General features: G+C 42.4%; 2 protein-coding genes across 2 annotated transcripts; both read left to right on the top strand.

Moving 5' to 3' along the window:
• The first annotated feature begins 3884 nt into the window (after window positions 1-3884).
• LOC4338287 (polygalacturonase At1g48100) lies at window positions 3885-7402 on the top strand. Its single transcript, XM_015783328.3, has 5 exons — window positions 3885-4780; window positions 4882-4926; window positions 5116-5323; window positions 5418-5499; window positions 6667-7402. The coding sequence occupies exons 1-5, from the start codon at window positions 4163-4165 to the stop codon at window positions 7169-7171; spliced, it is 1458 nt and encodes a 485-aa protein (XP_015638814.1). The 5' UTR covers window positions 3885-4162; the 3' UTR covers window positions 7172-7402.
• A 7811-nt stretch (window positions 7403-15213) lies between these two features.
• LOC107276231 (protein MIZU-KUSSEI 1) lies at window positions 15214-16253 on the top strand. Its single transcript, XM_015783558.3, has one exon. It carries the CDS (start codon window positions 15244-15246, stop codon window positions 16033-16035), a length of 792 nt encoding a protein of 263 aa, XP_015639044.1. The 5' UTR covers window positions 15214-15243; the 3' UTR covers window positions 16036-16253.
• Window positions 16254-27771: the final 11518 nt, after the last annotated feature.

Genomic DNA, 27771 nt, shown 5'->3' on the forward strand with positions numbered 1-27771 from the left:
ACAAACCTACGCGCAAATATGCACGATTATTCTAGGGGGTTTAATGCATTTGTAGTATTTGTACTTTGTTTTGTTCGCATCGGTTTGGAGGGCTGAAATCAAGTGTTGCCCAGGTTCAATGACTCGAACTTAGCTTGTCGCCACAAATTGCCAATCTCATAGGTACAATTCTCAACCACCGATCCTGATTTTTGGATCACTTCTTGGCATTATTCTTATTTCCTAAAATGGCTTTATTACTAGGTGTTGTTGGGTGTGTTCTCATGATGGATACCTATAGCTTTGCTCAATTCACTACAATGAACTGTTTCAAACAAATTGACCTCATACGAAAACGTATATTAGATTTGAAGCCTTGCAAAAATTTGATAATGACAATTTTTTTGTAAGGCGCCTGCATTATTTGTTTTACATGAGATTTTTATATTCTTCTCAAGCTTATTTGGTAAAGCCAAATTTATCTTGCTATGGAAATACAACATACAAGTACTTCCTCCATTTTTAATATATAACGTCGCTGATTTTTTAGGTGATATTTAACTATTTGTCTTATTAAAAAAATTACATAAATACCATTTTATTTTGTTATGATTTATTTTATCATAAAAGAAACTCACATATTTAAACTAAATTTTTAAATAAGATAAATTGAAAATGTTATAAGAAAAGTTAATTGTGTTGTATAAAAAAAAGGCAGAATTAAACTTGGGTAACAATGCCAATGAGTGACAAATTCCATTACTAGCATTTTATTTATATGAAGCTTCTAGAGCTGGTGACCCTAGTCACGAGAGTGCACTGATGTGACAAGTGGTCCAGACATTCCTGTACCTTTTGCGATCGTGGACCGTGAAAATGATTCGCTGTGGAGATCTAACAAGAAACTATCACAGCCTAAGGGGGTGTATGGGAGAGAGGGGCTCTTCCCGGGCCCCTCTCTTCCAAATACCCTTTAAGATAATAACATAAAATAATGTTGATTTATTTTAAGATGAAAGGAGTTACCTCTTGCCCCCATTTTATTTAAGAAGGGTATTCTATATTTGGAATATATATTTAACTTGATATATGTAATGTTTTTAAATTATGAATTTAGCTCCTCAAACAATCTAATATGAAATTTGCTCTTATATAGATTTGAACTCAGAATTTTAGAGTGCTAATACGGGCCCATTACTTCAACCATAGTTACAGATACCGTGCTATATGCAAACAACATCTTTTGTGAGGAATTTTGGTACGAGGGGCACATGTACCATGTAAGAAAGCGGAAGGACGCCCGGTCGCCCCGCTCCAGGTTGGCGGAAGGACGCCCCGTCGCCCCGCTCCAGGGTGACGCGGGCGGCGAAACCTCGCCGTCGCCTCCTCACTCTCCTCCTCTCCCCCACCTCGCTGCCGCCCGAGCAGCCGCCGGCAAAGCCAGGCGGCTGCGAAGACGGTGGCGGCGGGGCTCCCTTCTCCCTCACTCCCGGTCAGCCGGTTGGGGCGCCGACGACACCAGAGAGCGAGAGCGCGGCCCCGGCGACGACGGCCAAAGCCGGCGCCGTTGGGTTTGGATCCGGCCCCTTGGCTGGATCTGGGCTGGGACACGCGGGTTGGTGGCGGCGTGGCGCGTGGGCCGCGCGGAGGCGGCAGCCGCGGCAGTGGCGCGGGAGGCGCCCGTGCGAAGGTGGTGGGGTAGAGGTCCATGGCTCCGGCGACGGGCAGGTGCCAGATCCGGTCGCCCCGCTTGGCCGGGGTGACCGGCGACGGGCTCGGTCGATGCCGGCGCCGCTCCACGGAGCAGGGGGGTGGCTGGTAGTGGCGATGGTGGCGGATGTGGCAACGACGAAGTTGGCGACGAAGGTGGCGGACTGCGGCGCGTGCCGCGACGCCGGCCCTCGTCAAGAACCTCGCCGCCATGAGAGAGGCGCGGCACCCGTCAATTGTACGCCATGCCCGTGACGCCTTCCTCCATGGCGCCGGCGACCCGCACTGCGCGCTGCACCTTCAGGTCCGCGCCACCCCGGCCGGTCTGGATGGTTGGCGGCTGGCGACGGTGGCGGCTGACGGTGGCGACTGGACGGTGGTGGCTGACGGTGGCCGCTGGACGGGGGCGGCGGTGGCGGTGGCAGTGGCGATGGTGGCTGGCGGTGGCAGTGGCGATGGTGGCTGGCGGTGGCGGCTGGCGGCGGTGGTGGCTGTGGCGCTGGCGGTGGCGGCTGTCGACGGTGGTGCAAGGCCATCATCCGGGGCTGACGGTGAGTCGTCGTCGACAGCGGCATGCGGAGGCGGGGAAGGAGGAGTCCGGGTGCGGGCGCGCCGTCGAGAACTGTGGGCGGTGGCCTTGGCCGAATTTCTGAAGCGACAATGTTGTTGATCGACGAAGATCCTTCTTGTGCGGATTGGTGGTGTGGGTTTGGACAGGGAATCGCGGGCGAAAGCCTTGCCGAGCCGTTTGGCCGGCTGACGACGGCGACGACGTTTGGCGTCGTTCCCCTTCTTGGAGGCGTCGTTTTAGATTACCCCTCTCCTTTCCTAACCATATTCTCCGGGTGAAAACCTTGCTTCGTTCCGAACGAGCGGTGGCGGCGATCCACGTTGCGTCCTCCTTGGGGGCACTACTTTGGAGAAACCTCTTTGTACAAGGATTGTCAAGGGTCTATGTATTGGCTTCGAACTTCAGTCATAGGCTTTGACGAGGCCTTCTAGCTCCACATGTTTTGCTTTTCTTAGTTTGGGTCCTCTTTTTTCCTGTTTGGTGTGTTCAACTTGTCTTGAACTACACTCTCTTCTGGAGTGGAACTTTGTAATAATTGGCTGTAGCTCTTTTTGAGTAAAGACCGGGATATTATATTCCATTATCTTAAAAAAATGTACCATGTAAAAGGACATGCTGTTCGACCTCGGCTGTGTAAAAAAGTCTAGGTAAAACGGTACCTATCCTTAAACATAGCATGAAAATACTTTTATCACCACAAACACACATTGCATGCTCATATCAACACAAACACACATTGCATGTATGTCCTCGATACATGCTTGAAAATTATCAGAGGGATGAAATGACCTCAGGAGCATGGCCTCAGCATGCACACGTGTAATCTTAAAATTGGGCGACACCTACACCAAAACGGATTATACATTATTCTCCACCCCAATGATTCGTTTATACCTAAGCTCATCCATACTGCTTATTAGCAACTTTAAAAAATAATTTATTGGTAAACGTACCCTTAACAACTCAAAAATAAATACGTAAAATAAACTCCGACGAAAAACCACAAAATTCAGTCCTTTTGAGGGCCAGTTGCACAATATATTAACAAATGTGCCTGCACTTCAGGGCAGATTTGAACGGTCCAATATTCTGTGCATGTGAACGATTTTTAAATCTATAATAAAGCTAATTTAAATTTTGTTTAGTCCTAATCGAAGCTGAAGACCAAACAGACGCTTATAATGGGCACCTTTTGTGTCCTAGGCCCTAGCCCTGTGACCCTTCCTCTGAACCTTTATGGCCATTGGGAGATCACATATGTAGGGGACGATCGTGACAACAGCTCGTGAGTCATTGGAACCTTCCCCTTAATATGTCCTGTAATGCCATATTTAAGCCAATCCACAAGCTTTAGGCAAACAATTACCACACTAGTAGACATATAGTATGAATACTTGAAAATTTCTACAAGTATATGTTATTCTCCCCTATTTTTTTATTATTGTTTTTCACTGCAGAGCCGGCAAAAACTGAGCCAGCAAAGATTATACAAGTCTTTCTTTTCGACATGCTACCTGCAAAGATTCATGTGACGAAAGCGATAGGCGATGAGATCACTCTCCATGCTCCATGCTGCAGTCTACTCAACACCACCCCAAAATGGCACTGATCTCATTGCCTGGGCTTTGGACATGTGTCGCTCTTCTCGTGGCCATCTTCTCCATCCCATTCGTCTCCACACGAGCATGAGGGCGCAGACGTCTCAACCTCTAGCCTCTCTCTCCCAGACTCCAGAGCAAGCAAGCAGGAGATCACGAGCTCACAAGTATACCGAACCCGTCGTCGTCGACGCCACGCTCGCATTGAAACAATTTTCGCTTTTAGGCTTTTAGCAAGAGAGTGCCGCTTTTGTCCCCCTGTTTCTTGAAGCAGAGCTGCGGTTTTTCGAGTTTGCCGGCGGCCATGGGAGGAGGACCTTCGAGGTTGGGCTTGCCGCGGTTGTTGATGGTGGTGGCGCTTGTGCTTCTGCCATTGTGTGGTTTCGGTGTCCATGGAAGGAACCATATCCACAAGAAGCCGCATGGCGGCGGTGGCGGAGGAGGCCGGCAGCACAGGGGTGGCGGCACGGTGGTGTCCTCCCCTGCGGTCCCACCGGCGGACGAGCAGACGCAGCCGCCTGGCATTGTCCCCTCGGACCCGGTCATCCCTGCCCAGCCGGAGCAGTGCGTGTTCGACGTCAGGGCGTTTGGTGCGGTGGGCGACGGCACGACGGACGACACCGAGGCGTTCCGGGCGGCGTGGAGGGCGGCCTGCGCCGTGGAGTCGGCCGTCATCTCGGTGCCGTCCGACGGCACGTTCACCATCACCACGACCACGTTCACCGGGCCGTGCAAGCCCGGCCTCGTCTTTCAAGTGGATGGGGTGCTGATGCCGCCGGACGGGCCGGACTGCTGGCCGCCGTCGGATAACCGGCGGCAGTGGCTCGTCTTCTCCAACCTCGACGGCCTGACGCTGCGCGGCGCCGGCACGATCGAGGGCAACGGCGAGGGCTGGTGGAATCTCCCCTGCAAGCCTCACAGGGTACTGCACAACACTTTTTTTTTTTTTGTCTCCGATTCATCCAGCTCGCTCGTCTCAACACTGGCTCTGAATTTGCATTGGTGACTCTGAATTCGGTGCAGGGTCCGAACGGGTCGACGCTGCGCGGCCCGTGCGACAGCCCGACGGTACGCATCACCATCACCATCACCATGAGCACAAACTAGCTAGCTAGCTCATCGACACCATACATATTGTTGACACATATGTCGTTTGTGTTATTTTTATCTTTATTTTTTTATTAAACTTATGGTTGTGCCGGATATGTAATCCATTTTCATTATCTAAAAATTATGTCGTTTGTGTTGGTGGTGCAGTTGGTGAGGTTCTTCATGAGCCGAAACCTGGTGGTGGAGGGCCTGAGGGTGGAGAACAGCCCGGAGTTCCACTTCCGGTTCGACGGCTGCAGCGACGTGCGCGTCGACGGGCTGTCCATCAGGTCGCCGGCGAACAGCCCCAACACCGACGGCATCCACGTCGAGAACACCCAGCGCGTTGCCATCTACAACTCCATGATCAGCAACGGTATGTTCTACTCTCATTGACGCCTTTTTTCTTTCCTTACGTTGTTCTTTTTCTAATGTGACATGGGAAATGACATGTCTTCCGGCCGGTGTAGGTGATGACTGCATCTCAATTGGGACGGGGAGCTACGACGTCGACATTCAAAATGTTTCTTGCGGCCCTGGACACGGCATAAGGTACGTAGGTAGAACCCATTATTCTCCTCTATCTGTTTTATTTACTTATTTATTTTTTCCAATATTAAATTCTAATATTGGATTGAAGAGGGAGAAAAAAAGCAGAATAACTTATGCATCACTTGGTCCCGTTCCTTTTTTGGTTGTTCTCTCTTCTCTCATTTATAATAAATTCGGTTCACAAACAGTTTTGTTTGTGTACATACGTTGCCGGCGATCAATATGTTGCTTGGATGTGGGCACGGGGCAACCTGCAATCCTGACTATACGGTTCAGGAGAAAGCAGCAAAGCGTCAGAAACATCCAAAGCGTATAAAACGCATGACGGCATCAGCTTAGCTACCACCCGTCCACCCTTTGTTTCTGCTCGTCTTGTTCTGCCTTATGATCCGCTGGTGTCCTAGATTACTTCCAGAATTTTTAGTTTTTTTTTAGAACATCCAGAATTTTTTGTTGGTCACTCACGTCCTCACAGGAAGAGTGAGATGCTGAAGTAAATGGAGAGAGAGACAAGAAAAGTTGGCCACATGCATGAAGAATTTAGTTCACATGATCGACTTCACGTGTTCAGAGAATGGAGGCATAGACATACCTGAACACCACCTTTTCCTTTAGGAGTACAATCCTTCAACAATTAAGAAGAATCCAATTTTGAGCAAATTCCGTGTTTGATTTCATTCTCTGCTGCTGCCGGTGCTTAGTACAGATGAGTGCGGAAAATTTACGCTAGCATATATAGGAGCATATAACTCCTACAGAGCATTGCAGTTTTGCATTTCAGACGTCTGTGAGGTACGTAATGACGACATAGGTGTCTGATAGATAATTGATTGATATATTATTAGGGAGTGTTAAAAATATGTTTAAGTTTTACGAGTAAAAAACTTTTAGATGTAACTATAGCATAATTAAAGTATTAAAGTGTAATTACATAGTAAACTGCATTTTAACTACGATACAACTTATATAAAATTTGCATTTAACTATAGTTTAGTTAGCTAGCACTGGGAACTTATGCGTGACTTGTAAAAAAATTATTTTCAGCAATTTTTTTTTCATACACAAATCTCGAAACGATCGGATGATCACAAATCTGAAAATTTTAGAAGCAAAAAGCTTACGAAAGTTTTCTAGTAAATCCATTTGGTTTTGGTGGTGCATGTGCAGCATCGGGAGCTTGGGCGTGCACAACTCGCAGGCGTGCGTGGCGAACGTGACGGTGCGGAACGCGGTGATCCGGAACTCGGACAACGGGCTGCGGATCAAGACGTGGCAGGGCGGGATGGGGTCGGTGTCCGGGATCAACTTCGACACGGTGAGCATGGAGAACGTGCGGAACTGCATCATCATCGACCAGTACTACTGCCTGGACAAGCGGTGCATGAACCAGTCCACCGCCGTGCACGTCACCGACGTCTCCTACGCCAACGTCCGGGGATCCTACGACGTCCGCGCGGCCCCGATCCACTTCGCCTGCAGCGACACCGTCCCCTGCACCAACATCACCATGTCCGAGGTCGAGCTGCTCCCCTTCAGCGGCGAGCTCGTCGACGACCCATTCTGCTGGAGCGCCTACGGCCTCCAGCAGACGCCCACCATCCCGCCCATCTACTGCCTCCAGGACGGCCTGCCGGACTCGCTCCTCGACAACCCGGACCTCAGATGCCGATGATCTATCGATCGTCGTCTAATTAATGCTTCATACACACTAGCTAGCTAGTGCACACTTTATTGCATGCCTCACTTAAAAGCTGATGAGTTTAATTATATAGTATGCAAATTAATACTACTAGTATTAGTATTACTCCACTATTTACGATTACTAATTTTTGAGTTATGTGAAGCTGTACTGTACATGTGCGCATCTGCTCCCTCTTGATATTACTTGTGTCGCTTTAAGTCATTGCTGCTTCCAATTGAATTCTCACATTCACAGTTTCTAAAAATCAGTATATTGGCGACACATTAAAGCACGCACACATTACAAATATATCCTATTCCTTCATTTTTCAAATTACTTATCGTTCTATTATATCCTAAATAAAAAACATTTGTACCTTTTTTTATCATTAATTTAACATCATAAGATTTATGTAGATTTATGTTTGTACATTCATCGTGAGAAATACTTTTATAATATATATAATTCACATTTTGTTAAACTATACATGACCACAGTGTAACAGCTTTTGGATTTGGGAATATTGCCTTCACATTGTGAAGAACTTCAGTGACATAATATATCGGTTGTTGAACCTGATCGCGCTCGATAACGAGAATAGTACTGGCCGAGTACGGTGTGGTGACATTGTAGAGGAAGAGCTCCTCCTCTGGGTTGCGAAGCGACGAGAATAGAAGAATTTGCAAGATATCGTTTAAGTATCTGGAAAGCTTCTTCGGTTACTGTTGTCCACTTAAACTTGTTGTGCTTCTTCACTAGGTTGAAGAAAGGCAAGCCTAGCTTTCTCATGCTGGCTACGAACCGACCGAGTGCTTCCATGCATCCGGTAAGTTTTTCAACCTCCTCAAGCCTTAATGGCGACTTCAAGTTCTTGATAGCCCTGATCTTTTCTAGATTGGTTTCTATTCCCTATCCAGAGACTAGAAATCCATGTAGTTGTTGATATTTCTTACGATCATAGATAAATCCGTAAGCGCATGGAATACCGTTGTAGCACTTCCCCTTAAAGTATTCCAATGGTACCGAACACGAGGAACGTGTGTGTATTATCTGCGATCAGGATTCGATCCAAGAACAACAACCTAGGATAAATTGGCTATAGAGAATTCCTATGTCTTTTATTGAGTTAATTACGTTAAAAGTAAAACTCAATCGAATGCTTCGGGCATCGGCCCTCCCCTGGTCTTCCAGGCTGAGTCCGACCTTCAGCTCTATGATGTATCCGAACGTGGAGGAATACGAAGGATATATATGACTGCCACCACCTGCTGCCTACCTCACTTTCCATGGAGCACACAATAAACGAAGGTAATTTCTAACATAGACATCACACCTAAGTTATTAATTACTACTCTAGCCTTGTGGATGAACTTCCTTTTTTATAAAATTCCTAAGGATTCATCATTAAGAGCAAGGTTCATATCATTGGGTCATCTCTCATTAACCAATAACTTAGATAACATGCGGTCCTAAGAATATGATTCACAAGCAACAGGTATATGCAGGGAATAAAATGTAGGTAAGTCATTTTAACATGCAAGTCAGAGACTCTCACTAGCACGGGATAGGTCATCTCAATCGGGCAACAAACCTCATCTGTGTCGGGGAGGGATCCTGTCACGAACCAAAGGTTACAGATGTGAGAAGTCATTTGTATCGGACATTTGACAATCACGGATGACAGTTATCTCAATAGGGCCAAAACTAAAGCCTGTCACTGATATGCTTGACCCAATAGATGAGTCAAACTAGGGCCAAACATGGGCCCGTCACCGATGATATCATATGTGACGGACTCATACTTGACTAACGGACTAATATTTTTTTGAAAAGTAAATAATTTTATTTCGACGAGATTCGTCAAATTTTTTGAACTTAGCCTAAATTTAGAATAAATTTTCCATGTAATATTATTTGTAATCTTTATTATTATAAAAGCGAAGTTGTCCACACGGCTAAGGGCTAAGCAGACAAGGCACGGGTCCTACTCCCTCACCACCATCGTACTTCCTCAGCCACTTAAAAAAAAACCTATCCCATGTAGAGAACACCCCACCGAAAAAGTAGTATCCACGAGAAAATCAACCCACTAAACAATCCGCATTCCTTTGTGTTCTTTCAAATCAACTAGTTGGTGGCCCGCGCAATTGTGTGGCTAGCATCAATTTAAAATTATCTATTTTTTACACATGATTTTATTTAAAATTATCATTCCCGTGATTCTAATAATTTTATAGCTTTTAAAAGCCACTCCAGTCGCTACCCCTTACTCCTTTGACACCTTTTTATTTGGTTACTCCATCTACCACTACTTCTATTTATCTTTAGAAATTTAAAAATTAGGCCTTATAGTTTTTAGAGTTCATTATCTTGTTGGGTTTTGTTTTCGTAATTTTTTAGAAGTATCATCAAACATCGCCAATTTACTACTCTACGGCTCGTCCATAACCACCTCTCTTTATTGTCATTGGGATTTTAAAAGTTGAACATAATTATTATTTGTGTTCTTTTTTACTTTCTATAAGTCTTCGCCATTATACTCCTCTACAGCCCGCCCGCTACCTCCCCTCCTTATTGACATTAAGATTTTAAAAATCGAACATGATTATCACTGGGGTTTATTTTTAGTCTCCATAAGTCCCGCTAACCGTCATGACCATGCTGCTTAACGGTATGCCCATCGTCACTTCTCTTAATCTTTATTGGGATTCTATTTGAGGTTTTGTTTATAGTTTTTAGATATTCCATCAACTGCCAGCACTCTACTTCTTTACAGGCCTATTGCTTCTCCCCTCTTTATTGTCATTTGTCATCGTTGCTTCTCCCCTCTTTATTGTCATTTGTCATCGTTGTGATCTAGATGGACTTTCTTTTAAATTGCTTATTTGTCATTCCGATAATTTTTATTCATAAATTATATTCCTACTTGAACTCTTATAATTATTTTTCTATTTTGAAATTTATTTTATTTTTTATTTTGAATTTTAATTAATCTCGCCATGTGTTCTAGCTTATCTCTTATTTCAATAGTCTTTATTTTTTATTACAAATTTGAGTTATTTATAAATTTTATTCTAGTTGAGCTCTTCTTTTTATTTTTCTATTTTCTGAATTTTTTTATTTTTTATTTCGAATTTTAGTTAATCTTGTATTGTGTTCTATATAGACTTATTTTAATATTTCTTATTTTTATTTCCAACTTCATTTTTTTTAAAATTTTATTCATACCTGAACTCTCTTTTCTATTTTTTATAATTTTGAATTTTATTTGATTTTTTATTTAATTTTTAATTAATATCGTATTGTTTTTTTAGACGGGCTATTCTTTCAATATTGCTTATTTTTAATTTCGAATTTTAGTTATTTTCAAATTGTATTCTTACGTGAACTCTTCTTTTATTTATTTTCTAATTTTGGATTTTATTTTATTTTTATTGTGAATTTTAATTAATCTTCTGTTGGGTTGTTATATGGACTCTTATTTCAATATTCCTTATTTTTAATTCCGAATTTCAGATATTTTTAAATTGTAAGACTCTTCTTTTATTTCTAATTTTGGATTTTATTTTCTTTTTATTCTGAATTTTGATTAATCTCATATTGGGTTCTTATATGGACTCTTATTTCAATATTGCTTAATTTTAAATCCGAATTTCAGCTATTTTTAAATTGTATTTCTACTTGGACTCTTTTGGGTGGCCCGCGCAATTGCGCGGCTAGCACCCAAACAAAATTATGTATATTTTTAGTATGATTTTACTTAAAATTTATTAAATAGCTATCTCATTGTCTTAAGACTTTGAAAGACCAAACCTTATCATCCTCGTGTTTCTAATTATATAGTTTTTAAAAGTCACACTAGTTGCTACCCCTTATGTCATCTTCTTCTTTATTTGCTTGCTCGGTCATCTTCTTCTTTATTTGTTTGCTCGGTCATCTTCTTCTTTATTTGCTTGCTCGATCTACCACTATTTCTATTTATTCTTCTTGGAACCTTTAAAAATTGGATTTTATAGTTTTTAGAGTTTATTGTCAAGTTGGGTTTCATTTTTATAATTTCTAGTTGTCCCATCAAACATTGCCATTATACTCCTCTACGGCCTGTGTTGATGGTCGTTATCGAACGGTTTCGACCGTAAATACTACCAAAATAGAGGAGAACTAGTGATGCTTGCAATGCATAATCTGTTAGAATAATAAACTTCCACTACTATTAGGTATACTAACCTCTTGCAGGGAATGACACTAAAGTGGAGGAGAATCGACATCAACTCAGACGATAAATCAATCGGACGATGTCGAGAACCAGTCTTGTGTGTGAATAGGCCAAGAACTCAGAATTGGCACGATGAATGGGGCCAAAATTCACAAGTCTGCGGAGAAGAACAATGGAGAAGGCCACCAGCGAAATTGGGCTGGATTGGGTCGGCCCCAGGTTCGGCCGAACCTCCCTCACATCCGTTGGATCCAGGTTTTGGCTGGACGGTTGAGATGAAGCCCCAATGACGGTTGGAGAGTATTACCGACCATTCCAACCGTCACAACCATCATAGTTCAGCTATAAAAGGACTTCACCTTCTCACTTCACTCACACACCTCAAGCAATAGCTCTCTCATTTCTCTCAAGTTTAGTTTAGTAGTATCTAGCTGGTGGAATAGAAATAGAATAGGAGTCAGGAGTCCGGAAGCCTTCGGAAGAGTTTGGGTATGGCTCTAGCAGCTTTTCTCTTCTCTTTTGTAAGCTTTATACTTTTATTAGAATACTCTTCTATATACATTTATGGTACTGAAATACTCTTCGAGTATATGTGTACCTACTTTACATTATGTTCTTGTTATACTGAATATACGGCTAGCTTATTTGGGAGATGCTTTGGTGCGGGTATAATGTTTGCATATGCAATTGCTCTATGTCATGACGATGATATTAGAGTAGTATTTGGTAATTTAGGCGTAATGTCTAGATTATGAGATATCATTATTTGGGGTTATATATTGCAGATGAGAGGTGGGCCGCTGATGGTGACAGCTCAATACGGGTATTCCTCCGCGCCTATATATAATCCTAAGTTAATTCCCTGGGGATGGTATTCCTCCTTATTTAGCCCCGGTTGTATGGTCATGACGGGCTGTCTTAAGGAACTCGGCAGTCAGGGGTGGCTTCTCGAAGTACCAGGAGGGCATCGGATAGAGGGTATTAGCTAGTATATCAGTTAACTAGAATGTATGTATACTATGTATATTAGAAGTATAGGAATAAATTCTCTTTCTCTTTTCTTTCCACCTAGCTTAGATCACTTATTATGAGAATAAGTTGTTAATGCTTGTGTGTCACTCTACCTTTGGATTATCTTAACCCCTGCTTAGAATATGATTATCACAAGTAATATATAAACTATTAGTCAATCTCTCTCTACATGATCTTCCCATGGGATAAAATAAATACGATACCCTTGGAATACTCTAGGGTGAAATGCTCCAATGGTATATCCGTGCGCTTGCGGATGAATTCTGTAACCATAATTGACTAGAAGTATTTCTGCGCCATTGCTGGGAATTATATTTCTAGTAATGTCGTTAAGAAATACCAATAGTGAAATGCTACAATGGTATATCCATGCGCTTGCGGATAAACTCTATAACCATAATATACCAGAAGTATTTCTGCGCCATTGCTGGGAATTATATTTCTAGTAATGTCATTATGAAATACCAACAGCCCGTTCACTGTCTCTTCTCTTTATTGTCATTGAGATTTTCAAAATTGAACATAATTATCGTTTGGGTTCATTTTTACTTTCTAGAAGTCCCACCAAACCGTCGGCGGCTTTGCCATTGTACTCCTCTACGGCTCGCCCGCTGCCTCCCTTCTTTATTGTCATTGAGATTTTAAAATCGAACATGATTATCATTGTTTTTTTTTACTTTCTAAAAGTTCCAAACATTTAAAAATTGGACTTGTAGTTTCATTTTGTATAATTTTTAGAAGTCCCATCAAACGATACCACTATGCCCCTCTACAGCCCGTCCGCCGCTAACTCTTTATTGTCATTGTGATTCTAAATATCGAACATAACTATCGTTGGAATTCATTTTTTATTTTCTAAAAGTCCCGTCAACCGTCGGCAGCTCTGCAACTATACTCTTATACACCCCGCCCGCTGCTTCTCCTTTTTATTGTCATTGAGATTTTAAAAATTGAATATCATTATCAATGGGGTTTGTTTTTTTTACTTTCTAGAAGTCCCGGCAACCGCCTTACTTGTTTGCTTCACGGCTTGCCTAACGTTCCTTCTTTTAATCGTCATTAGGATTATATTTGGTGTTTTATTAACAATTTTTATATCTCGTATCAATCGCTACCACTCTACTCCTTTATAGGCATGTTACTTAATTTATCTCATCATATGTCTTAGATGGTCTTTTCTTTCAATAATATTTATTTTTATCACAAATTTTAGTTATTTATAAATTTATTCATAATTGAAATCTTATTTTTCTTTTTCTAATTTTCAGATTTTTTTAAAAAAATTAGTTAATATCGTATTGTGTTATTTTAATGTTTTTATTCTTTTTATTTTCAATTTCAGTTGTTACAAAATTGTATTCCTACTTGAACTCTCTTTTAATTTTTCTAATTTTAGATATTATTTTATTTTTATTCTAAATTTTAATTAATCTCGTATTGGGTTCTTATATGGATTCTTCTTTTCAATATTGCTTATTTTGAATTTCGAATGTCAGCTAATATTAAATTGTATTCCTACTTGACCTCTTCTTTTATTTTCTTTTGCTAATTTCTGATTTATTTATTTTTATTCCGAATTTTAATTAATCTCGTATTGGATTCTTATATGGACTCTTCTTTTAATATTCCTTATTTTTAATTCCGAATTTCAGCTATTTTTAAATTGTATTCCTACTTGTACTCGCATTTCCTTTTCTAATTTTGGATTTTATTTTATTTTTATCTCGAATTTTGATTAATCTCGTATTGGGTTCTTATATGGAAACCTATTTCAATATTCCTTATTTTTAATTCCGAATTTTAGCTATTTTTAAATCGTATTTCTACTTGGACTCTCCTTTCCTTTTCTAATTTTGGATTTTATTTTATTTTTATTTCAAATTTTGATTAATCTCGTATTGGGTTCTTATATGGAAACTTATTTCAATATTGCTTATTTTTAATTCCGAATTTCAGCTATTTTTAAATTGTATTTCTACTTGAACTCTCCTTTTTTTTTTTTCCTCTGATTAATGTGGAAATTTCTAGCTCCTATAGTGAACGTGATGTCTCTTTTTAAAGCTGTTTTAATAATATAATAGATAGATGGATGGATGGATGGATGGATGAACTTTTAAAAAGAGAAATAAAATTTTCATTTCTATAAGGTAAAAGGTGTGTATATGTGAGAGTGATCAGGTGCAATTGTGCGAAGTAGGGACTTCTATGGGCGTGATAACCAACCACACCGTCTAGACTTCATTAATTATTCAGTGACTCAATTAGTTTATCGCTACGTTTTTTCTGATTATGATATAGATTTAATATCGGTTTTTGCTAGTATATTTTTCAAATTACTAAATAGTGTGTCTATATATAAGTTGTTTAAAATATGAAATAAATTTATTTTCTAAGTTTGTAATAACTAAAACTCAATTAAACATACGTTAATGATTTTCTCATTTTGTGTATGCTAGTGCTGACTTCATCTACATCTTAATCTATCCAAACCCCCCTGTGATTATTTGCTTGTTTTTAGTAGAAACGACGAACAAGCCGCATAGTGTGTGTAGATAAACCATATTTCATCTGGCATCTGTACACGAATAAACGGACAGAACAATAAAGGATTCCACGGGATGACACGCCGAAAGTAACAATTGAGTAACATTCTATTCTATACTACCTACAGGCTACATGGCTCTGCACGCCCATACATCTGTCACTAGGCCCCAAACAAGGAGTTGAGACAATTGGACGAACCAACATCATATATAGAAGTCTGCTCATCTGCAGGTCTGCACTGAAAAGCCGATCGGCAGGGAGTAGCTGCAGCATGAAGAAGAAGACGGCCGCATCCAAATACCTTTGCTTTGCGAGTTTCACCATATGTATCCCCTCCGCTAAGCAGCCGTCCGGCGGTGACGCCAAGAATCGTCTCAGCTTCTCCTTCCCGGAGAGCATTAACGGCGGCAAGGACCGGCGTTGTCAGCAGCACACGGAGGAGGAGCATAAGTCCGAGAGCATCATCGACCCGGCGGCTTCGGTCGTCACGAGGACAGACGGCAAGCACTGCACCATCATCGTTGGCACCATCTTTGGCCGCCGCAGCGGCCACGTCACCTTCTGCGTGCAGCGCGACGCAGCCATGCCGCCTCCCTTCCTCTTCGAGCTCTCCGTCCCGATGCTGTCACTTGCCGCCGAGATGGGCTCCGGCCTTCTCCGCATAGCCCTCGAATGTCACCACTCCAGCGGCAAGGTGGTCGTCGGTGCTGCTGACGGCGACACCATCAACAACGCCGGTACGGGCGGCGGCGGCTCGAGGAGTGTCTGGAAGGCGTCCTGCAATGGGCGGGACGTGGGTTACGCCGTACGGCGGCGGCCCACCGACCAGGACTGCCGCGTGCTGGAGAGCATGAGGATGACGACGACCGGCGTCGGGGTGCTACCGTCGACGGGGTTCAGCGAGGACGGCGGCGGCGGAGATGTGCTGTACATGAGGGCAACGTACGAGAGAGTCGTGGGTTCAAAGGACGCCGTGTCGTACCACCTCATCACTCCCGGAACAGCCAGCGGCAGCCCCCAGCAGGAACTCAGCGTCTTCTTGCTTCGCACCAGGGGTGACTGAAACGTAGCAGCGTATTACTGTCGATTTCATCTATTACTGCTGCACGTATTCACCAAGAGGGTTTGCTTGCCTAGTTCAGATATCTTCCTTTCAAAGCGATGGTCAAAGGGATTGTCTTATGCTTGTCCTCGATGTGCTGCTTTGCAAGGCGATGTAATGGGGGATTTATGACCCCTAAACTCTGTTATTAATCCATAACAACAATATTTTAAGTTCTTTTTTTTTAAAAAAAAATGAACTGAAACGACTACGAAGTCCAAGTAGACCATTTGCACGCCATGTATTAAAAATAAACGTCGTGAATGGTTATTGTGAACGCTGAAATCTATGGAGTATATGATGAGGACATCAATTTTTGGATACATACAAGGGAGGGGTAGGATGTACTTGAAAGATGTCACGCTCAAAAGTTCAGCTAGGGTAATATTTGTCGAGGAATCGAGCTAGCGTATATAAAATGATAAATTAACATACTTATCCAAATGTAAATAAAGCTTAAATATATATTTAGTCCTTACGCTAAAGAAGAAAGCAACATCGGAAAATGACGATTCTAGCGGGGCTTCAGCTCCGCTCCACAAGCAAAACTCAACTAAGATATAAGCCTTGATCTTCTAACGTTGTCTTCAGCACATAAGAACTAAACTTCTTAAAAGTAAATATAGTATAACTGTGTACAACCACCGTACTTAGCAAGCTATACCAAGGATGCCTTTGTGTAAGAGGAGACGAATAGTGGTTTGTCGCTATTTGCATAAATACAGTTGTAAATATCTATTATATTATTAAAACAGCTTTGAAAGGAGGCACCACGTTCGCTGTGGGGACTAGAAATTCTCACATTAATCGGAGAAAAAGAAAAAAAAGGAGAGTCCAAGTAGAAGTACAATTTTAAAATAGCTGAAATTCAGAATTAAAAATAAGCAATATTGAAAGAAGTTTCCATATAAGAAACCAATACGAGATTAATCAAAATTCGAAATAAAAATAAAATAAAATCCAAAATTAGAAAAGGAAATGATAGTCCAAGTAGGAATACAATTTAAAAATAGCTGAAATTCGAAATAAAAAATAAGGAGTATTAAAAGAAGAGTCCATATAAGAACCAAATACGAGATTAATCAAAATTTGAAAAAAAAATAAAATCCAAAATTAGAAAAGGAAAGGAGAGTCCAAGTAGAAATATAATTTAAAAATAGCTGAAATTTGGAATTAAAAATAAGCAATATTGAAATAAGTTTCCATGTAAGAACCCAATATGAGATTAATCAAAATTCGAAATAAAAAAAATAAAATCTAAAATTAGAAAAGGAAATGAGAGTCCAAGTAGGAATACAATTTAAAAATAGCTGAAATTCGGAATTAAAAAATAAGGAATATTAAAAGAAGAGTCCATATAAGAACCCAATACGAGATTAATTAAAATTTGGAATAAAAATAAATAAATCAGAAATTAGCAAAAGAAAATAAAAGAAGAGTTCAAGTAGGAATACAATTTAAAATTAGCTGACATTCAGAATTAAAAATAAGCAATATGGAAAGAAGAATCCATATAAGAACCCAATACGAAATTAATTAAAATTTAGAATAAAAAATAAAATAATATCCAAAATTAGAAAATTTAAAAGAGAGTTCAAGTAGGAATATAATTTTGAAACAACTGATAGAAAATAAAAACATTAAAAGAACACAATACGACATTAACTAATTTTTTTTAAAAAAATTGAAATTAGAAAAAATAAGATTTCAATTTGGAATACAATTTATAAATAACTAAAATTTTTTATAAAAATAAAGATTATTGAAAGAAAAGACCATCTAAAACACATGACGAGATAAATTATGTAACATGACTATAAAGGAGTAGAGCGGTAGCGATTGATACGACATATAAAAATTGTTAATAAAACACAAAATAATCCTAATGACGATTAAAAGGAGGGACGTCAGGCAGGCCGTGAAACAAACGAGTAAGGCGGTTGCCGGGACTTCTAGAAAGTTAAAAAAAAACCCATTGATAATCATATTCGATTTTTGAAATCTCAATGACAATAAAAAGGAGAAGCAGCAGGCGGGGTGCATAAGAGTATAGTTGCAGAGCCGCCGACGGCTGACGGGACTTCTAGAAAATAAAAAATAAATTCCAACGATAGTTATGTTCGATTTTTAGAATCACAATGACAATTAAAGAGTAGGCGGCGGACGGGCTGTGGAGGGGCATAGTGGCATCGTTTGATGGGACTTCTAAAAATTATAAAAAACGAAACTACAAGTCCAATTTTTAAAGGTTCAAAACTTCTAAAAAGTAAAAAAAAACCAATGATAGTCATGTTTGATTTTAAAATCTCAAAGACAATAAAGAAGGGAGGCAGCGGGCAAGCCGTAGAGGAGTACAATGGCAAAGCCAATGACGGTTTGGTGGGACTTCTAGAAAGTAAAAAAATGAACCCAGACGATAATTATGTTCGATTTTTAAAATCTCAATGTCAATAAAGAGAAGAGACAGTGGACAGGACGTAGAGGAGTATAATGTCAACGTTTGACGGGACATTTAGAAATTATAAAAATGAAACCCAATATGACAATAAACTCTAAAAACTATAAAATCCAGTTTTTAAAGGTTCCAAGAAGAATGAAAAGAAATAGTAGTAGACCGAGCAAGCAAATAAAGAAGGAGATGACATAAGGGGTAGCAACTGGTATGACTTTTAAAAACTATATAATTAGAAACACGAGGATGATAAGGTTTGGTCTTTCAAAGTCTTAAGACAATGAGATAGCTATTTAATAAATTTTAAGTAAAATCATATAAAAAATATATGATTTTGTTCAGGTGCTAGCCGCGCAATTGCGCGGGCCACTCAGCTAGTTTGTAATTGAAAATAGTAAAAAACAATTGCATATTTAAGTCAAAATTAATCTCCATAGAACAATGCTACCCCACGTTGAACAAGCCCAACCAAATCATCTGAACTACACCAATTCATTAAGTCAAGTTAATTAATAGTGGGACTAATAACGGCAAAGTTGGTCGATCACTCATAACCGTGAGCACGGCTGTTTGAATAGTTTTACTCTAGCTAAAGGCGTATAACTGTATCCACAAGACATGATTCTATACAGGTTGCCATGCCCCGAAGTACCACCATGATACTAAAAAAAAGAAAATTGTGACTGGTACCTTCGCATAACTCCCCCTGACCAAACGCACCTCACTTGCTAGACTCACCCCCACCCTAAACTAAGGTGGGCAGCCCCGTCATATGTCACGGTTAACCCAGAAGCCGATCAACCCCTAAAACTAGGGTCGACCCAACTCCATTATGTCCACTATTGGTATTTCTTATGTTTATAGATAAAATCCGCAAGCGCACGGATATACTGCTGTAGCACTTCACCCAGTACAAATGCATTTGTGGTAAAATCAATAATTCAAATTTAAGTGAAATATTTGAATTCATAAAATTCAAAATTCCAAAGCTACAGCACTACAATTCCATTCAAATTCCAATCCTAGCCATTTTGCAGATTAGCCCCTCCATCTTCTCTTTTCCTTTCCTTCATTTTCTTTTCCAGTCGGTACTGTTCATTGCCTAGTACCTGTTCGATCTAGGCCTACAACTTCCAAGCCCAAGCCACAGTACTAACAGACCACACCCAGCCGTGCGCTCCTCCCAGGTGCGTCGCGACCCTAGCCAACCACGCCTCCCTCTCGTGTACCGCGTACCCCTAGCCGCGCCACACCCACGTCATGCCTGGGTCGCACGATGGCCGCCTCCTTCCGTGTACACCACATCCATCCCGCCCGCGCTACGCCAGGCCGCCTCCTCACCACGAATCTCAGCCTCCACCTGTGCTCTCTCACTGCAGGTATGAAAGGTGGTAAGCACCCTCACGATCTGCGTGATTGTTGACGGTCGTTATTGACTAGTTTCGACCGTCATTATTACCCAATATATGAAGACTAGCTATGCTTGCAATGCATAATTCCCAAATAAAATATCTACTTCCACTATGTGCTATGCTACTAACATGTATGCAGAAGAAGCACGCATGAATGGAGGAGAATCGACGGAAAACAAACGAACAATTAACCGGAAGCCGTCGAGAGGTGATCAGCCACCAAAGTTGGGAGAGAATGAACGTAAAAAATGTGAATATATTTTGCGCCAATGGACTCACATGGTTTTGAGCTACAACATATAAAATGAGCAATCATTCTGAGCCAAAACATGGTGTACCATAAAGTGGGGCCCACATGTCAGCATCCTGAAGAAGGCTGTGGGCCAGGGGAGCCAGCCAGTGTTCGGCCAAACCCCCAGCTGGCCCAATCCAGCCCATCTTCGGCCAGGTGGTTACTACCGGCATCTTATGATGGATGGAGCTAATTCTATCTTAAGAAACCGTCATGGACACATGGCAAGAGGAGATGAAATATGCTCTTTGGATGCTTGAGTATGTCACTTGTCATGAGGAGAGCAAAGATGCTCATAGGATGCTTGGAGCATCTCCACACTCCCAAGGCACCTCTCCACCTATAAATACCCTTCCTCTCATTCAGTCCCTCACACACGTCAAGAAGAAGATCAAGAGTTCTCTCAAGTTTAGTTTAGTACTTCTAGTGCTAGTGGATTAGGAAATAGAATAGTCTTCATAGTCCTCGAGTCTTCAGGAGATTTCTGGTATGGCTCTAGTAGCTTTCATCTCTTTTTTTGTAAGACTTATTGAATTAATAGAATATTCTTCTTTATACATTTTTGGTATTTTATTCCATTCATATTATTTGAGTGCTGACTTTACTATATACTTGGGTGTAACTAGCTTTCCAGATAGGTGTATTGGTGTGGGTTTAGTGTCCGAATATTCGGTTGCTCTATGTCGGTTGCAAGGATGTAGAGTAGTATTTAGTAATGTAAGCGTGGTGCTTAGTTTATTAGATACCATTAATTGGGGGTATTACACAGTGGTTCAGAGGCTGGCCGCCGATGGTGACGGCTCAGTACGGGTGTCCTCTGCATGTGTATATTATCCTAAGTACAATTTCTTGGGGAGGGTACTCCTCCGTATTTAGCCCCAGTTGGATGGCCATGACAGGTTGTCGTAAGGAACTCGTCAACCGAGGGTGGTCTCTCGAAACACTAGGAGGACACTGGGTATGGGGTATTGGTTGCATGACTGTATAGTAATTAGTATAGACTAAAGATGTATGTATACTAGAAGTACAGGAATGATACATTTCTTATTCTTTCTCTACTTAGCTTAGACTATATTTTAGTGAGAATATCTTAGTTCTTTCTTCTACGTGTCACCCTACCCTTTGAACGGAATTAACCCCTGCATAGACTTTGATGTATATAAGTAATATATAAATTGTTAGCATAGTTCTCTCTTATCATATCTTCCCTTGGGATAAAATAAATTCGATACCTTGGAATACTCTCGGGTGAAATGCTATAATGGTATATCTGTGCGCTTGCGGATCATATCTGTAACCATAATATATCAGGATTATTTCTAGTGCTATTGTTGGGAATTATATTTTCAGTAGTGTCGCTAAGAAATACCAATAGTGATCCACCTTGGGACGATGAGGAGGATGACGAAGGGTTTCCGTAGTCGGGAGTACGACCTCTCATTCTATGGTCCCGGCTTTGGTCCCTTCATGGAGTAGAGGATCGCAAATTTTGTCGTCTATTGTCGTCTCAAGTTCTCCGATCACGATCGTTGTTGTCCTGACGGCTTTGATGACTTTGCCGGTCTTAGTCGTCATGGTGATCCCTCTAGTTGTGACCGTTGTACCATTGTTTGTTCTCAGCACGATGTGCACGAGGTTGATGATTGTCGACGTTAACGTTATCCAGATCTTGACGTTCATGAAGATTACGACTGCCGAGTTGCTCTTCTCGGCGATGTGTTCCGGGGGCGATGATGTCCATCATTGCTGGGACGAGGACGAGGGATTTCGTCCTCTACCGTCGAGACTCTATTTGCCTTATCCATGCATTCTTATATGGTTAGGTCACTGGTTCATATGGAGCCTGTCGTAGCAGAGTACCAACTCTGGGTAAGTGCTCGGCAGGGATTCGAGCTGATTCGTGGTTTCGAGGAGGTCCATGGGGTTCATCTCCTAACTGGACTTCACCGTCTTCCCGTGCGTCTTCAACAGCACCCTCGATCACATTCACCTCAAGTAAAGAGCTGGATCCCAAATACTCGCGATCATCTAAGCTGTGGAGAACATATGGTTCAAGGGGGTCTCTGCCGATGTAGCCGACCATGCGGTCCTAAATCATGGAAGTGCCATCGTCCATCGATGATGCATGAGATTGATCTCTCCCTTGGTGAATCAGACAGCAGGGAACATAAACCATAGACTTGGTGGTTTCTATGAAGATCTTACAAGCAGTAAGGGGGTGACTCTTCAATCTATGGATTGGGCACCATGCCTTGAGTGGAGAAGTGTGCTGGATATCTCAATGTTTGCTGTAATTGAGTTCAGCCTTCACTTCAAGTATTATCCAACTCTGATCAATGAGTGCGAAGATGTTTTGTGGATTGGACATCAGGATGTGACGTTTTTTGTCACGCCCTGAAGTTCCCCTTTTTAGCTTTAAAGTTTGTTAAATAAATCGCCTAAAGAAATTGTTGAATTAACCTAGAGTTGAATCCTTAATTAATAAATGCAAATAATAATCGAAATCGGCATGTGGAATTTTTCTTGGGTTCTACATGTCAAAATATACTAACAGGATTTTTAGTGGAATTTTTAGAGCCTTGGAAATAATTTTAACCAATTAAAATAAGCAAAGTGCAATAGTAAATCCCTGGGAAAATCCTTTTTCCCTTTTCTCTTTTCTTTTTCCTCCTTTTTCCTTTTCTTGGGCCGTCGGCCCATTCCTTCCCGCGCCGGCCCGCTTCTCCTCCCCTCCGCAAAGTCCTCTCTCCCTCCCTCTCTCCTTCGGGCGCTGACAGGTGGGGCCCACCTATCGGTCGTCTTCCTCCTCTAGCCGTTGGAGCCGGAGCTCCAACCGCCCCACGCCGCCGCCTTCTCTGCTCCACATCACGCCTCCACTCCGCGCCCCCACCTCGCACCCATGTCGCCGCCCTCTCCCCCGCCTCTCCCGCTCTCGCGCGCGCGCTCGCAAGGGGCGGATTCAATTTTGAATCCCCTTCCACTCTCTCTCTCGACCTCCCCACGTCGGCCGGCGAATCCCGCCCCTACCGGCCACGTCCGAGTTCCCCCTCCCCTATTTAAGCTCCACCGCCACCCCCTCTCTCTTTTTCCCCATCTCGCCGAACTCTCTCGTGCTCTGCATCGCTCCCGCGCCGCGCACCCATCCGCCGCCGCCGCTCCCGCTCCTCCGGCCGCCGCTCGCCGCCGCCGAGCCGCGTCGTCGTCATCTTCGGGTTCGCACCGCCGAGGGCTACCTCGTCCACCCCTCCTCTGTCGAATTCCGTCATCGGAGCCAGCCGTTCGTCGCGTGCCGGTGAGCCCTTCCATAGCCGCCGCCGTCGGCCATGGCTCTCGCTCGGCGTGGACACCCTCTCTCCCTCTAACCTTTCTCATTTCCTCTCTTAGGGTGTCCTGGAGCTCGGCCGCCGTTCGCCGTCGCCCTCCGGTCGCTCACCGTCGCCGTTCGTCGTCGTCTCCTCCTGCGCCGGCCGAACCCCGGTGAGAACTCCCTCCCCTTCTCTTCCTCTCGCGCGCGCCGCCGCTCCCCGCATGCGCGTCGCCGGCCGCCGCCGTCTTCTCGCCGGTCGCCGCCGTCGGTGGCCGCTTGCCACCGCCGCTCGCCTAACCGGCCGGCCGGCTTGGAGCCGAGGCGAGCCCGGCCGGTGCCACCTCCTCCCCTTGAGCCGCCGCCCGGTGGGCCCCGCCTGCCAGTACCCCCTCCCTCTCTCTCCCCTTGAGCCGCTGCCGAGTGGGGCCCGCATGTCGGCGCCCCCTCCCTTGATGACGTCAGCCCTGGAGATTTATTGCGCAGTAATTAATTAAGGCATTTTCTTTATTAGTAAAAACACAGATAATCTTCTAAAAATCATATCTAATTCATCCGAGCTCCGATTAAGTCCATTCAAGTCTCAGTAAATTCATAAAAATGCATAGAATCCATTAAAAATAGTTTTGTTTCCTGTTTCAGTAGTCTTATAGCCTGTTTTGCTTGTGTGCTTTGTTTGTCGTGTAGATTTCGGCCGTTTCGTCGATCCGCGGTTTCTCAAAGACGTTGCTGTGGTCTCATCAGTGCGAGAGCAAGGCAAGTCATGCATTATAATCGATCATATTGTACCCAATTTACAAATGTCCCGCTTTTCTATTAAATATTGCATCGTTTTACAATATCACGTGGGATGGGTCCTACTACTCAGCCATATTATTATTTACCTTATGCCATTGCTAACTCGGGTATTAAAATGACTAGATGTTGGTTTAGGAAATGCTTAGCCATGCTTAGTTCTACTAGTACACAAAAAGGGAATCACATTAAAGCATAGACTTTGATTTTTGGCAATAGCTTTGGATTAGTGCCACCGTAATGGTGTTGGCTTATTAAAATACACTACATGGTGGGCTGTGGGTGCATGGTTTTGCTAGTTGTGCCCATGGCGATTAAGGACCGGTTCGCGGGAAACCCTGGAAGAATTTATCGTGCTTACCACAAGCCAGCGTGGGCAACGGCTGGGCTTGTACTGTAGCTTTTCTCTAGCCGATGTACCCAGGCGAGGGTGGGCGTGATGGAGTTGGGTCGGCTGGGGTGTCCGGTTGATCGGCTTCCGGATTCACCGCGGCATGAAAGGGGGGCTGCCCGTTGCCTGCTGGGGACGGGGGCGAACCCTAAGGTGTGGTGCGATCGGTTAGAGGGGGTTATGCGAAGGGTCCTGTCACGGCCTCTTTCCGGTATGTCGTGGTGGCATGTCGGCGCACAGGAACGTGTCGTGGGGCTGTGTCTTGTGGGTACAGTTGTACACCTCTGATCAGAGTAAAACTATTCGAATAGCCGTGCCCGCAGTTATGGGCGGTCGACCAGATTCACCGTGATTAGTCTCACCCCTAGTTAGCTAATGGAACTGGTTAGTTCAGGAGGGGTTTGGTCCTGTTGCAACGTGGTGTAGCGTTGGACAGTGATTGGTTAATATTGATAAATCACTACAGTTGTTTTACTGCTTTCAACAACTGTTTTTAAATGCTAGCTTTATGCAAAAGAACCTTTAGCCTCCCTTGGATATACCCTGCATTATACCTCCTCTTCCGGTATGACTTGCTGAGTACAGTGGGTAGTACTCAGTCTTGCTCTCTTTTCCCCCACACCAGAGCTGAAGATCTTCCTAGTGGGAGCTGTCTGGTCGAAGTTGGTTTCGTCGCTGCCGTCAAGGATTGCCTGTGGAGTGGAGTCGCCCCGCTGCAGAAGTCAAGTTTCCAAGTCTAGCTCGTTTTTTCTTTTCCGCTGCATTTGTAATCTTTTATATTTTTGTAAGACGTGGATCTGTATGTCAACAATTGTCGTTTGTGTACCCTGGCTGGTCCTGGACAGGGGTTTAATACACATTCAGCTTAGAAATTCTGGTTCGTGAATTTCTGGGCGTGACATCTTTTCGTCGTGTTGTCCTTGTCAGCATCTAGCTCCTGGAGATTACTTGAGAGTTCGCCGCGAAGCTGATGTCATTGGTGCCTCCCTCTTAGATTGGCCGAGAAAGGTAGTCAACTGAGGGTTGTTCTCCGTCAACTTCGTCAAAGCGATCTCGATCCTAATAGTTGTTGGGGAAGGCGAGATCGACACGGCTATGTAGATGGGGAAGACAATGAATCCAACTTGCATCCACGTAAACGCTTGTTGGGTTGGATCTCCCAAGCTTGGACGGTTGTGGATGTTCTCGTCGGAAGATCTTGAGCTTGAAGCCATCTCGTTTGAACCTTTTGCACCAAATTCCCCTACCTGACGCGCCACTGTCAGTGGGTTATACTGCGTCTATGGTATTCGGAAGTATTGGGGAACGATGGTGCTAAGGCCTATGCGAAAGTGTATCAAGCAAGTGGGACAAGGATTTATATTGGTTTAGGTCTCTCATAAGGTAATAGCCATAATCCATATTATATGGGATTATGGATGGGAATATCACAATTACAATGGAAATAAATTGACTATCCTAATCCGCCAACTAGGATCCGCCGAGAACAGCTTAGCGAGATCTAGTCGACGAATAGGCTTCAGCTTCCTTTGGGTATATCTCAACGTGGCTGGTGGCTATGGCTTAAAATTCGATGATCCTCCCTGAGCTAGGAGGTATTATAACATAGACTACCTTCTTCTCTAGAACTAGACAGACCTTATCTCCTCTGAGTAGGATTATTACACCTTCTACTCGGGGAGATAATTTTCTTCCATATCACGATATTTCCTTACCTCAAGATCACCTTCATGTATACTTGTAGGCACATGGTATCCGTATGTTACCACGAACCCACGTATATAAGGTATGTCTTATCCATTACCCTGATAATATGTTATTACCGTTATTTTCTGTATAGCTTTTTTCCTAACTTTTTTACTAACATGTAGGCACTCTAGTCCTACACTGTCTTCTTTTTCCTTCCAACAAAAAATAGAGCGTTGGTAGTGATTGACATCTGGGCTCTTTAACCTCAGATTACCTTTCTCTACTATAGAAAGGTGGGGAGTTGGTGTTGAGGTGGATGGTAAATTCATCACACGCCATCATTACTATTATTTTAAATAGAAAACTATACAAATATAAATTTGAATTTGGAATATCCTAGCATTTGTGTTTCAATACCGGTCTTATAGGTGATAATTTGGATCTTGATCGGAAGGAGCGATGCATGTGAATCCGTAACCACTGATTTTATATTTTAGACAACAAAAAAAAAAAAACGGTAGATACGCTAAAATGTACTTGACATGCAGTTTGTAGCCGAACTTGTGCACAGGATTAATTAATCAATAATGAAGGAATAAAGGTGGCTGTGTCCAGTCATCCCTGCTCACTAATACTAACAAGAGATTACATCATTAGTCCACTGTGCCAACTAATAAGCATATATAATCAACCAGTTGACACATACAACTCATAACTATGACATTAAGATCATATAAGAAATAGGGCAAATCTTTATGTGCTCGTGAGTTTCCATACTATTCTTTCGATACCGTGAATTTTGTGCTATGCCCAGTTTTCATTTTATCCCTTTATACACATTTCGTTAGACGTTAGTGGATCATTAGTTGACCATTAGACTTCCTTAAATGAAAATATTGACCCTTTATTAATCTCATGCTTTTGTGTTACCTACTTTAAAACATAGTTGTCAATGTGGGAAAAGAAGTAAATTTGTAATGACACCAAATATGATAGAATTATGTGACGGCAAATTTGAAATACATAATTTAAAGTTTCATACAATTAAATTTTTTTAAATCCATACAAGAGTTTCACCAGGAAATTGAAACCATATTTGTTTGTTGTGCAGGTTTAAATTTTAATGAAAATATTGTACAGATTTTATCAAAGTTGATTTGAAATTTATTTAAAAAAAATAAATTCCAGTTTTCAAATTTCTGGTCAAATAATTATATCCCCTTCATTGTTCTTACAAATGATTCTTTTCATAATTGAGAATTGTATTTTCTTATTAAGCTACCACATAGAGTAAAGAGAGAGCAAGATGGTCATTTAGAAAAAAAGGGTTAACGGTCAACGGGCGAAATGGGATCAGATAAA

The sequence above is a fragment of the Oryza sativa genome, chromosome 5 (genome assembly GCF_034140825.1).
Source record: "Oryza sativa Japonica Group chromosome 5, ASM3414082v1".
Lineage (NCBI taxonomy): Eukaryota > Viridiplantae > Streptophyta > Magnoliopsida > Poales > Poaceae > Oryza > Oryza sativa.